Genomic DNA, 13623 nt, shown 5'->3' with positions numbered 1-13623 from the left:
GGGCTGGGCAGGGATCAGGTTAAGCAAGTGATTGCCTTGATCACTGGACACGACCACTTCAGGAAGCACCTAAACACTCTAGGTTTACGAAATGAGGACTCGGAGTGTAGACTCTGCAATAAGTCTGAAGAGACTGCAAAACACATAATACTGGACTGTGAGAGACTGGGAGCAAGGAGAAGGGCTCTTTTCGGTGATAAACAACCAGGCGACGAACCAGATGCTAGTATCGGGGAGATGCTAGTCTAAGCTTCTTAGACTAATTAAGGGCACAAAGATAGGCTTACCCCTCTAACATCAAAGGGGCACACAATAAGCTCAGGTTGACGTGTGAGGATCTGTGAATCCACCCCAATACCCCAACGCAAACATTGGACTGATCAACAAACCAACACTGAAATCTTACTGGAGTACTGATATGACCCAAAATACACCCTGGTTTGGTCAAATGTTTAGTAGGAACCGGTTTGAATGCATTCATATGTTTTTTCATTTGACAGACAACAGTAAATTGGCGAAAAACACTGATCCTGATTATGACCCCACAGCAAAATTCCAACCAGCTATAACTCATGCCAACAATGTTTCACGACATCACTATATTCCTAACAAACAATTATCAATTGATGAAAGTTTGGTTGGGACAAAAAAACTACACTAGACTACTACAGTACCTACCAAACAAACACCATCACAAATGGGGTATCAAATTGTGGGTAATTTGTGACTCCATTACAAATTGTAGAGTATAAGTAAAAACCGGGCTAAGTGCAAAAAATTAAGAAATTGAGTTTAGTATCAAAATGTGTGCTATAAGCCAACCCCAATACAGTATAAACCGGGCTATGTCGAGAAAAATCAATAATTCGTTCAAATCCTTGCCGTTAGAATGCGCATGGGCTATGTTCAAGGGTGACATCAGTAAAAACCGAGTCAAGTGCCGCGCGCAACACACGCCAGACTATACGTGTTTTGCAGGTTGTTTGTTGCCACAGACATTCTAACCACTGTATGAGGAGTGTGTGTTACCGCTTTACATTGTGATTAGATTGAGTTTGTGTTATCCATAATGGATGTGCCTTTAGTATTACCGATGTGTAAGAGACGAGCAAAGGGTGAAGCATCTTGTTTGTGGAAAGGAGTCTTGAACAAAATAACCCACAAAAAAGTTGATTGTTTGGAGCGACAACTGTGGGAGACAAAATAAAAACAAAATGTTGCTGTTTTTATGGAATTATTTAGTTTGTCGTGGTATCTCTGATGAAATTGAACATAAATATCTTGTGTCAGGCCATTCATATCTTACTTGTGATCGAGACTTTGCGCTCATCGAGAAAAAAAAGAGTAAGTAGGTGTGAAGTCCCACTAGACATCGTTCAAATTCTTGTAAGTGCCTCCCACAAAAAACAATTTTTTACCACACTTATGGATGAAGATGACTCTTTTGATTTTAACCCTCCGAGTGTTTTGCGTCAGATTTCTGACGGTTACGAAGCACCGGCCGAGTGTTTTGCGTCAGATTTCTGACGGTTACGCAACGCCGTAGTTTTCTACCGAATTTACCGATTGTCGATAGCGATATCGAGATTATTCGAATACTATGCGATTCTAGAACATCTAGGCTACATGGTGATTGTATAATGCCTTCCGTTTGTCGAAAAATTTGCCGTTTTATTTGCTCTTGCATTTGTAGAAATTCAGCTGTGCCAGTTCATTTTGACATTAGAACGACTAACCTTTGTTGGTGTCTGTAGTGTTTAGTATTGTTTTAAAATGAGCCGGTATTTGGATAGAAGTGATGACATAAGAAATTTAGTATATGATTGACAATCTTAGTGAATTAGATGACCAAAGTGATGACGACGTACAAGTGGAGGTTGTTGGATTATGATTCTCTAACTGACTTCTCATCAGGCAGCGATGATGAATACCAACCAAATTCAGATGACTTGGAAACTTCTGACAGAAATGATACTGACCTAGATCAACCAAGTACTAGCACAGGTAGGTTACCTAACCGCAATGTACGTAACTGCAATTCATCTAGGCCTAAGAGAAAGAAAGAGCCCAGTAATAATTTATTGTGGGTCAGAACGTACTCTGGTGAACCAGAAAAGTGTATAGAGACAGACTTCACCAGGAGGAACACTGGAGTGAGAGATGTCCCAGTTAGAAATAGTAAGCCAATAGATTATCTTTATCTATTTTTCACTAATTTCATTTGGAACCTATTGACTGATCAGACAAATTTATATGCCAGAAAAAAAATTGAGGAAGCCCAAGGTAACCTTTCTTTACACTCTAGACTAAGGAAGTGGAAAGCCTGCACTGTATCTGAGATGAAAATATTTTTTGGTTTACTCATAAATATGGGCATCCATAACTTGAATAATGTAAAGTCATACTGGGACACTAGGGCATCACAAATTATACCATTTTTTAGCCGTACAATGTCATCTAATCGGTTTTTGAATCTGATGTCCAATTTCCAATTGATAAATGCTGCACAGATTCCTAAAGGGGAGCCAGGTTACGATCCCTTGCATAAAGTTAGATTTATTATAGACCATTATGAATGAAAAATTCAAAAAACGGCATTTCGTACCAGAGCAAAATGTATGTCTGGATGAAAGCCTAATAGGTATGAAAAAACCGTTGCACTTTCATTCAGTACCTTCCAAATAAAAAGCACAAGCAATTTGGAATAAAAAAAGTTTGAAACATGCGACAGTAAAACAAGTTATGTGATACATGTAGAATTATACACTGGCACTGATTTACCTAGCCCATGTAGAAGGACCTTTTACAGAAAAAGTTGTTTTAGATGTAATGGAGAAAAGTGGTTTGCTAGATCATGGGTACCACTTATTCACCGATAACTACTACACAAAGGTACCACTGGCACTGAAGCTCTTAGAAAGAAAAACATTCTTAACTGGGACAATTAATAAGAAGTCTAAATATCTGGCTACAACAGTTAAAAACAGCTAAACTGGGGCAAAGAGAAAGTATTTATTTTAGACATAAGGATGTCCTCTTAGTTGCTTATCGTCAGACAGTTACCAGAAAAAGTGTATTCTTTGATAACGACAGCTTGCCACGCTGAGGATAAACTTATAAAAAGTAAAAAGGGACGAGAAGGAGTAAAACCACTGCTGATTCACAAATTATAATCAGCATATGGGAGGAGTTGATGTTAGCGACAAGTGTGTGTACCACCTCTCATGCAACAGAGCGACAGTGAAATATTGGAAGAAAAATCTTCTTCAACTTTTTCGACCTTTGTCTCTTCAATGCCTATATACTGTATTCCCAAAATACAGACAGGCCTAAATCCAGGAGGGATTTTTTTATTGATTTAGTAGATTCATTGACAGCTTCTACTGATGTACAACCAGTTTCTGGACTTGCAGGAGACACACCACACAAACTGACACTTTTACCGAACAAGGCTGCAAGAATTTGCGCAGTCTGCAAACACCAGCAAAAGATCCACTTACCACTGCCCAGGATTGTAAACTGTGGAGTACATAAGGAATGTTTCTTGAACTTACAACACTACTGGAGGCCCCTAATGGCCCGAAAGATGAAAGAAAAGTGTGTAAGTGGTTTTTCCCTGAAAACAAGGTTTTTGTACATAGTGTATAGAGTTAATTTTTTCATGTTTTTTTTACTCAAGGTGTTAAAAAAAGTGTATAAGTGTATATATATTTTTGTTCAGTAATAAATTGTGTACAAAATGGCTATTTAGATTTTTTTATAAAGTGAACAGGAAAAAATAGAAAAAATTCACATTTTGGAAAGTTTCAGAAAATTTTTTTGAAGTTTTAAAGTTTCTACCCACAGGAAAAATTCAAAATTGAAGTAAGTGTTTCAAACCTTATATTTTATAGTAGCCCACATATTCTAGTTTACAAATATGTATACATGTATGGAATTAATTTTAGTTATTGATGTTTTAAAAATATTTTTCTAAAACACTGCAAAAGTCACAAAAAATGGCAAAACACTCCTGGGGTATGTAATGCAACACTCGGAGGGTTAAGGAAAGTAGTAACAATTGTCTGATTACAAAGAAATTGGAAATATCCAAAGTCCAATGGCTAAACATTACAAGAACAAAACCATGTATAGTATTTGTGAAAAAAATCATGGACTGATATTGTAACTTGGCTTGAAATAAATGTGTTCAAAAAGGGGGTTAAGAAAGAGGACATCTTGCAAAACCTATCCACTTTGCAAACAATAAACCTATTAACTAAAGAAAAAAAAGAAGACCTGAAAAAGATGATACCTTACCTCAAAGAAGAGAACAAAGACTTTTATACAATTTAACTGCATAAAAGTTTCAGTGTTTCTGACTGTTAACTTTAGTTTAGTGTATAATATACTATCGAGTATTTGAGTAAAAGTTTAAAATAATTAAACTGGTATAACATTATAATTGTTTGTCTTTTTAACCTGTATTATTTTTTAACTACATGTTTGCTTACTCTTTCATTTTTCTGGTTTTAAGTAGTAACATTTGTTTGGTACTTAGCCCTCTTTTTACATCAGTAAGTTGTGACATAGCCCGAAGTAAATGTGGCACTTAGCCCGGTTTTTACCTCAGTAAGTTGTGACATACCCCTTTTCAAAAAAAGTTGAATTCAATATTTTTTTTCTTTGCTGTTGCCATGGTATTTAATGCATTCTTCCACTGATACTATTAGTAGTGATGTATATTTTTTATTTAATATATTACAGTTAAAAAATATTTAATTATGACAGTTATATGCAGTTTTCATCGATTATCTCAAAAGTAACTTTTTGGCACTTAGCCCGGTTTTTTACTTATACTCTACAATTCTGCCCTGCTAAGCGAAAAGACCGTAACTGACAAAATTAAGGAATTTGAGGTTAGAGGTGATTTTTATGTTATTGACAACGAGGAATCCAAAAAAATAAGCTAAAAGACCGTATCTACAACAGTTTTTGAGATAATCAATATGAAATATACCGTAACTACACTTCAATTCTGAATTTCTAAGCCAAAACACCGTATCTACTATGTCTAAGCAAAATAAACGTATGTGCGGTGCAGATACGGTTGTTTTGCTTAGTCTCGTGCAGATACTGTTTTCTTGCTTAGAATATCTATTACGTCACATGTAGTTACCCATTTGGATTAACTTTTGAGACGTGTGCAATTAAGCTTGACTTTGTTAATAGTGTAACATTACAGTGTAAAATGACATCAAAAAACGCAAAATGAATAACTAATAACTATTATACCTCAGCTGATTAAGCCGTAATATAACCTCAAAACAAAATTGTTTAGGTTTGAAGTGAATTTCTTTATAAGCTCTGAATTTGTGATTGGACTGTGAGTTTGAAACCTTGAGAAGAAGTGTTTGATTCAGATGGTTTAAAATGGGTTATACATGTAATGTGTGTAAGAAATCATTTTCTAGATGCGCATTTTTAGTTCATAACTCTGACAGCAAATGCAATCCTGCCCCTAAGGAAGTTTTGCCAGTTAGGCCTAGGCCTAGTACATCAACATCGTTTGAGCAAGTAGAACAGTCTCTGCCATCTACTTCTAGTAATGCAGATGTAAGTACAATATTGATTAGGCCTACCATAATATAGTTTTAATCCTAGGCCTAGAAATAGAGCTTTTAAAACAAACTTAATTTATCAATATGCAGAATTAGTCTAGATTAAGCCACTGTAGCCTAAATGCTTTTTGTTTGCTGGTCCCTGCAAAAATTATTTACAAAATTATTATTTTTTCAGCCAAGCGCTCCTACAGTTCTTCAAAACGGATCACTTTTTATGGTCGTCCACTTGAACAATGAGGAAACACGTAGTAGGCCTTATGCTAATTTAACAGAAGTTGATATCAGACATGAAGAGTCTACGACAACTACAGATAATAAAAAGGTAATTTGCTTAATCTACTATGCCCTATCAAACTGATAGCCTAAAATATATCGGTAATATATATTTATTTAATTCAGTAAATAAAATAAATAAGCGAACTAGTTGAATGTAGGCCTACCAACGCCTCATATTTTGTTAGCTTTTGTAGGGTTATGCAATGTTGTCTATAGGCAACTTTTATGTTTGATTTATATCTTACTACTGTCATAACTCATTGAATTACCAAATATGTAAATTGCATAGGATGAAAATATAGCCTACATGAAAAAATATATAAAATATAGCCTTAATGAAAAACTCATTTATTTCACTTTTTGCAGAGCTATGAATCAAATGAAGACAATGCCAGTGATTTTATTGAAGATTTGTTTGATTTATTGCCTGAAGCGGCAGAAGAACAACAGCTACAGAATGTCGACGTGCTGTTTGACATAGCTCCAGATTTGGTAGAAAATGTTGCCATTGTAGTTGAACAAGTCAACCCAATAGAAGTAGCGCCAACAGAGGAACACCAGCAGATGGAGACAGCAGAGTCGAACTTAGAACATAATAATACAGCTGCTTTGCTCGAGGAAACAGATGAAGCTCCTAAAGGGTTCACCAAAAATGGGAACCCGAGGAAAAGAGCTGCGCCGAGGTGTAAAGAAGACATTAAATCAAAACGTGAAAAAAATAAAGATAAACATGCACTTCAGCCCCCATGTAATAATACATGTAAAAGAAAATGCACGACCAAACTTACAGAACACAGAAGAATGAAAATCCACGAACACTTTTGGGCTATGGAGGAAAATGAGAGAAAAGTTTTTATTTTAGGGCACATTGATAAAAGCAAAGTTAAAAGGAAAACACACCCAGAGGAAGAATCAAGGAGGGGAAAAACATTCTTTTACTTCCTTACAGACAGTGACGGAGCAAGAAAGATGGTTTGTAAAACATTTTTTCTTATCCACACTCGGCTACAAAAAAAACAATGACATGTTCATTACTAATGTTTTGAACAAATCAACTGATGGCGTTTTACCGAAACGCGATCAACGGGGAAGACACCCCCCACATAACCTTGTGGATAGGAGTATTATCAAGGATCATATTTTAAAATACAATCCATGTATATCACATTATAGGAGAGAGAACATGCTCCTAACAGGAAATATTTGCCCTGTGAACTGCCAATAGCAAAAATGCACGAAGAATTAACCCTTCGACGCGTTTTGCCGTACCTAGTACGTGCGCACTGAGCGTTTGAGAACGCGTTTTGCCGTGCCTGGTACGCGAAGCGATGTATCGACGATTTTCGGTTTTATTTGATGGTCACTCGAATATTGGCCTATCGAAAGTGATATTGATTTAAAGCTTATGAGTTTAGCTATCGATATCAATAGTCATATGTTACTCAAAAAACAACTGACATCGTAAAAAGAGTCTAGAATATGACGCAATGAATCAGCTGTTCTCGCTACTGACGACGAACCAGTCCAGCCGGTTCTTTGTTTATGCGAAGTAGGGAGCTAATGTTTACATGTTGTTTTGTGATATTGTCAGTGTTTAAAAGTGTATTAATAATATTAATATCGTTTTAGTGGTTGTGCTGTGTAAATATTATGGTCTGTAAATCAAGTTCTCTCCAGTAATTTTTTCGTTTTTTGTGATAGTTGCAAGTAAGCCTAACCTAAAATGGCAACTTTGAATGTTTGTTATTATACTAACATTATGGTAGGCCTAGTTCTCATTTATTTTACCAAATACAATTTTATTTAGTGTTGAAATAATACATATTCCTCATACAATGGCAGGACCCAGTAGAGTTAGTACAAACAGTGAAATCGATAGGCTACTTGACAGTGACAGTGATGATGATTCAGTTATGACTGAGCTAGATTTTGCACAAATGGAATTTGATCAAACCAATTCTGATAATGAGTTCCAGGATATTGTAGGGTTAGATAATGAAGAAGTTGAGGATTTTGCAAATTTGGGGGGAGGAGATGGAAATGCCAGTAGACCTAGGCCTAGACAAATGGCGAATTCAGACATGATTTGGGAAACTATGAACACTTATAATGGTATGAGAGAAAGTTTTTTATGTGACAGTGGCCCTAAAATGGAAACAAACAGCATTCTAGACACTTTTTTATTCTTTTTTGACCAAACACTAATAGACCTAATTGTGAATGAAACAAACAAGTATGCTGAACAAGAAATGGCTAAGAAAGGAATGATTTTTTCTCGGTTTTCTCGACTATGGAAGTGGAGTCCATGCTCAAGGGATGAAATATATGTACTCTTAGCTATGTACATGATAATGAGTGTTGTAGTAAAACCTACAATAAGATCCTATTTCTCTAAAAATCCATTTTTAGAATCAAGGTTTTTCTCAACCATAATGTCATGTGACAGATTTGAACTCCTTTCCAAATTTCTGCATTTTAGCGATAACTCAGTTGATCATAGGCAAGAACAAAAAAAACTCAGAAAAATCTTTCCTGTAATCTCACACTTGACAAACAAATTTCAAGAAGCTTACCAGCCTTCACAAAATATTTCAATTGATGAATCGTTGTTGTTATGGAAGGGCAGACTGTCATTTAGACAGTACATTCCGCTGAAGGCTGCAAAGTTCGGGGTGAAAACCTATGAGCTCTGCGAGTCATCAACTGGCTATACATGGAATTTTATTGTATATACAGGCAGTGATACAGTGTTGGATTGTTCCCTCGTTACTCCAGAGATGAAAAAAACAGAAGCTATCGTTTTATGCTTAGTTGAAAAGCTTCTCAACCAAGGTTATACACTTTGGATGGACAATTTTTATAATGATCCTGAACTTGCTAAATTTCTGAAAAGTAAAAAAACTGATTGTGTAGGAACTTTGAGATTAGGAAGGAAATCTGTCCCCAAAGACTTCAAAAACAAAACGTTATCAAAAGGAGAAATACTAGTGGTTCACAGTGGGGATGTTTCCATCTTCAAATGGCGCGATAAGCGCATAGTTAGCCTTATATCAACATACCACAATATTGAAATGAAAACTTGTAGAAGTAGGTCAAATGTTGAAATGCTGAAACCTACAGTAGTTACAGATTACAACAGCAATATGGGTGGTGTTGATGTAAGGGATCAAATGTTGGAAAATTACCTTATGGAAAGAAAGCGTAACATAAAATGGTATGTCAAAGTTTTCAAACGACTGCTAAATGTAACCATATTGAACTGCTATATTATATGGAAGGCAAAAAATCCAAAAATAGACCATCTTACATTTAGGCTAGGCCTTATAAAAGAGATTATTGAACAATTCCAAGGAGGTTTAGAAAGACCCAGCTATGGTAGACCATCAATTGAGCCATCACCTGCTCGACTAGTAGAACGGCACTTTATTGACCGAATACCACCTTCTGGTAAGAAGGCAAAACCACAAAAACGATGTGTAGTTTGTTCCAAACATGGCCAAAGAAGGGAAACAGTTTTCTGGTGCCCAGATTGCGAAGCAGGTCTCTGTGTGGGGGAATGTTTCAAGGCATACCACACGAAAATCAACTTTTGAGGTAAAAATACTATTTTTCTTGTTGTAAATACATATAAATGTCATAAAACTGTATTGTTTTATCATTTTCAGGTTATGTTTGTCTAAAAATAAAAATATAATGATCTATGTGTGTTTTTATTTACATGCACAGCTTAAAACATATCGGAGTAGCAAAATTTAAGAAAACTGCAGAAAAACTCACGCAGTAAGGGGGTATAGGTGCACACAAAAAAAAACGCGTCGAAGGGTTAATGAAAGATCACGAAGCAGAAGAAAACTTTCATTGTTCATACGACTTGTATCGAAATGTAATATCAGAAATGAACATTTCCTTTGCAAAATTGGGCCACGAGGAATGCGAAAGATGTGAAAAGTACAATCTACACAAACAAGATCATGGCCAAATCGATGAACTTTTGTGTCCGGAATGCAATGAATGGAAAGATCATAAAAAGAAATATACTGAAGCCCGAGAAGCATATGAAAAATCAATTGATAAAGACAATTTAGATAGTTATAGGCCTTCTGGCAGTGGCGCACCCAGGGGGGGGCTTTGGGGGCTTAAGCCCCCCCCAAGGACCTGATATATCCGACTAATAAATACTGTATGTGACTAATCATTCGTTATGTATCATCATATATGTTTTATCGTACTTTTATAAACTATAATGAATGGTAACGTTAAACCTATTTATTAAAGTAACACAGATTAAATCATAGAAATCAAAAGTTGTGAAACAAATATTTAGACGTATGTATTCACAGTATAACTGCCTGCGCTGCTGTGTTAGCTCCCTCCATTCCATCCTGCTCTATGGCGATGACTACGTGCCGTTGCCATGGGCGACCAGCTCTAGTTTCCACAACTCTCACCAGACGCGCCCGTGCCCGCCCCGGCAGTGAATTTGTCTTTTGTCCAGTTGACAGTCGTAGTTTTATCGAATTGCAGTATAGTGTGTGTTATGGGTTGTCTGGCTGTCAAGTTCAAGCTGTGTTTGTGGTCTAGGTCTGACAAATTGGTTGGACAGTAGTCTAGTAAGTTATGGGTGATAAAAGAAAAGCTAGTATACAAAACTATTTTAAACCGTTGAAATGCCACAAAAATATTTCGGCAAGTAAGGAGCTGCCTACATGTGCTGAACAGCCTGAGTTTGTGTTGGAGGATGTCTCGGGAGCTAACGTAAGAACTCTGCAGTCCGATGTAAGTCAAAATAACTTAGACATTGCTTTGTTTAAAACAAAAAAATTGACAGACAGTGAAAAGTTAAAAGTGTTGAATGACAGATGGGTCCCTCAAAGTAGTTTTAACTTTCCTTACAGAACGTACGGGACTCAACAACGAAAATTTTTGTTTTCATGGCTAAATAAATATACTTGGCTGTCTTATTCTGGAATTGAAGACTCTGCATACTGTGTTCATTGTATGCTTTTTTCCAAAAAAGAAGTAGGCAAGAGTAACGCTCAACATACTGGCCAACTTGTTGAGGAAGGTTTTTCTAACTGGAAAAAAGCATTAGAAAAATTTGAAAAGCATGCAGCCTCACAGTACCACAAGGACTCTTGTGTAAGCGCAGCTAACTTTAAAAGAGTAATGGATAGTGAAATCAAATCAATCGACAAATCCCTTGATAAAGGGAAAGACCTTCAAGCCCAAAACAACGTGAAAAGAATCCTTCCGATAATAGACACTATTATTTTGTGTGGAAGGCAAAATATTGCTCTTAGGGGCCATAGAGATTATGGCGAGTTTGATATAAATCGTAGACCTGCCGAGAATGAGGGTAACTTTAGAGCACTGCTTAGAGCCAGAATTGAAGCGGGGGATCAAGATTTAAAAAAAACACTTTGAATCATGTGGAAAAAATGCTACGTACATAAGTTGGAACTTCCAAAACCAAATAATTGATGCTTGTAACCAGATCATAACTGAAAAAATAGCAACTAAAGTTAAAGAGGCTAAGTTTTTTAGTATTCTCGCAGATGAAACGTCCGATGTTTCAACAATTGAACAGTTTTCGTTGTGTCTACGATACGTAGATTCTGATGCATCAAATAATTACCAAATATGTGAGCAATTTCTCAAGTTCATGCCACTAACCTCCACAACCGGTAGGGAGTTGGCAAAAACTGTAATAAAAGGACTTGAAGATAGTAACATTGACGTCAATAACCTACGTGGCCAGGGGTACGATGGAGCGGCTGCCATGAGTGGGAAGTTTAATGGGACCCAAGCCTGTATCCAAGAAGCTCACCCCACAGCAATATTTGTGCATTGCGCTTCTCATAGCCTTAATCTGGCATTATCAAACGCTTCTGAAGTTGCACCTATCAGAAACTGTTTCGGAATAGTAGAGAGGGTGTATAATTTTTTCAACACTCCTAAAAGACAAGCCGTTTTACAACAGTGTATTGCATCGGAGATAAATGTTGAAACCAACAGGAAAAAACTGCTACAACTTTGTCCAACAAGATGGGTGCAAAGGCATGATGCCGTCTTTGTCATGAAGGAGCTTCTTCAACCAGTTGAAGTAGCGTTGGAGGAAATAAAAAACTGGAGTGATAGAGACTCTTCTTCTGGAACTCTTATTTTACTCAGCTCTTTACGTCAAGGCGAATTCATCATTTCTCTCTTGGCATCAGACAAGCTCCTTGGTTACACTGTAAACCTAAGCAAAAAGCTGCAAGGAAGTGATTTGGAACTATCTTCTGCAATCACACATGCTGAAACTGTACTTGAAAGCCTAAAATCCATAAGAACAAATGCGGATGAAGAGTTTCACTCCTTGTTTGAAGAGGCTACCCATATGGCCAACAACTTTGGATGTAAAATCTCCATGCCCCGAACAGTTGGCAGACAACAAAATAGAAACAACACACCAGCAGATACGCCTGAAGTGTACTACCGGCGATCTATTTTCATCCCTTGGATTGAATCTTTGATAAGTTCTTTGGAATCCCGATTCATGAAACATAAAGACATATTGAAGGGGTTTGAGTGTCTGATGCCTACAGCCGATGGATCACGTGGAAAGGAAGAAACCTCAAAACTTAATTATCTGCAGCTGTGTTGTTTTTATAAAAATGACATAATTGAAAGTGGTGGGAACAACGAAAGCCTGCTCAAAGCCGAGTTTGAGTTGTGGCACAACAGCTTTAAGACCCACACCAACACACCAAGAAATGTAATTGATTTGTTGAACTTGTGTGATAAGGACATGTTTCCTAACATCCACATATTGTTGAAAATATTGTGCACTATCCCTGTAACTACGAGTACAGCAGAAAGGTCGTTCTCAACATTACGTAGACTCAAGACCTATCTAAGGAATACCATGGGTGCTAACAGACTGAGTGGACTGGCGGCTTTGAATATTCACCGTGAAATAGAAGTGACCAATACAGAGGTAGTTTCTGTTCTCAAAAAATCGACCAGACGTCTAGATTTTGTCTTGTAAATATTTTAACTTTAACTTACATCTCATTTTGTAATCATTAAATTTACATTTGTAATTTAAATGTATTATTTCTTTCCTTGAAAACTTAAAACTAATTAATGACAGTCCAACTTATTCCAGGATGACATTTCATAATAAAAATCAATATAAAGCTTTAACTTGTAATTTTAATAAGGTTTTAATTGAGCTAAAAGCTGGTTTAATGTAATAGTAGCCTATTAACTTAAATTTTTCTCTAATAAGATTAACTTGTAGTTGATTATGAAACAGGCCACAGACAGTTGGTTTTAGCTTACTCAATTATCTAATGATCATGTAATACAGTGATGTACCAAATGTTACATTATTGTAGTTCGATATGTTATAGGCCAACTAATTATATATTACTGGTCATTGAAGGTCATGTAATGGAAAACTATAGGCGTACATTTTATACTTGGGAAGCCGAAGCCCCCCCCAAACCAAAATTCTGGGTGCGCCCCTGCCTTCTGGTACAGTTGTCTACACAATGGACTTGCAGAAAGTAATAATGTTGCCTCACATTGAACAGTTCAAAGAAGCAGTGTTTACTCGTAGAATTGTCCTTTTCAATGAATCATTTGTGCCTGTTGGAAAAAAAACCAACCATGGATCCTTTTGCATGCATCTGGCATGAGGGAATTTCCGGTAGGAAAAAGGAGGACATTGCGAGTGCATAAAATTCTTCTATCATGC

At 36.6% G+C, this 13623-nt stretch overlaps 1 protein-coding gene across 1 annotated transcript; it reads left to right on the top strand.

The window, feature by feature from the left end:
* The first annotated feature begins 4854 nt into the window (after positions 1 to 4854).
* Positions 4855 to 6902, top strand: LOC124370133. Its single transcript, XM_046828424.1, has 3 exons — positions 4855 to 5595; positions 5779 to 5925; positions 6246 to 6902. The coding sequence occupies exons 1-3, from the start codon at positions 5413 to 5415 to the stop codon at positions 6900 to 6902; spliced, it is 987 nt and encodes a 328-aa protein (XP_046684380.1). The 5' UTR covers positions 4855 to 5412.
* The last annotated feature ends 6721 nt before the right edge of the window (positions 6903 to 13623 follow it).

Source organism: Homalodisca vitripennis, unplaced genomic scaffold (assembly GCF_021130785.1).
Source record: "Homalodisca vitripennis isolate AUS2020 unplaced genomic scaffold, UT_GWSS_2.1 ScUCBcl_20;HRSCAF=552, whole genome shotgun sequence".
Lineage (NCBI taxonomy): Eukaryota > Metazoa > Arthropoda > Insecta > Hemiptera > Cicadellidae > Homalodisca > Homalodisca vitripennis.
Note: the sequence above shows the minus strand (reverse complement) of the source record. Positions and strands in the feature narration are given on the sequence as shown.

Bases quoted from the DNA above. Each gene is read 5' to 3' on its own strand.
- LOC124370133 (XM_046828424.1), top strand. From the start codon at position 5,413: ATGGGTTATACATGTAATGTGTGTAAGAAATCATTTTCTAGATGCGCA. The intron at 5,596-5,778 runs GTAAGTACAATA...TTATTTTTTCAG, and splicing joins CTACTTCTAGTAATGCAGAT to CCAAGCGCTCCTACAGTTCT. The intron at 5,926-6,245 runs GTAATTTGCTTA...CACTTTTTGCAG, and splicing joins CAACTACAGATAATAAAAAG to AGCTATGAATCAAATGAAGA.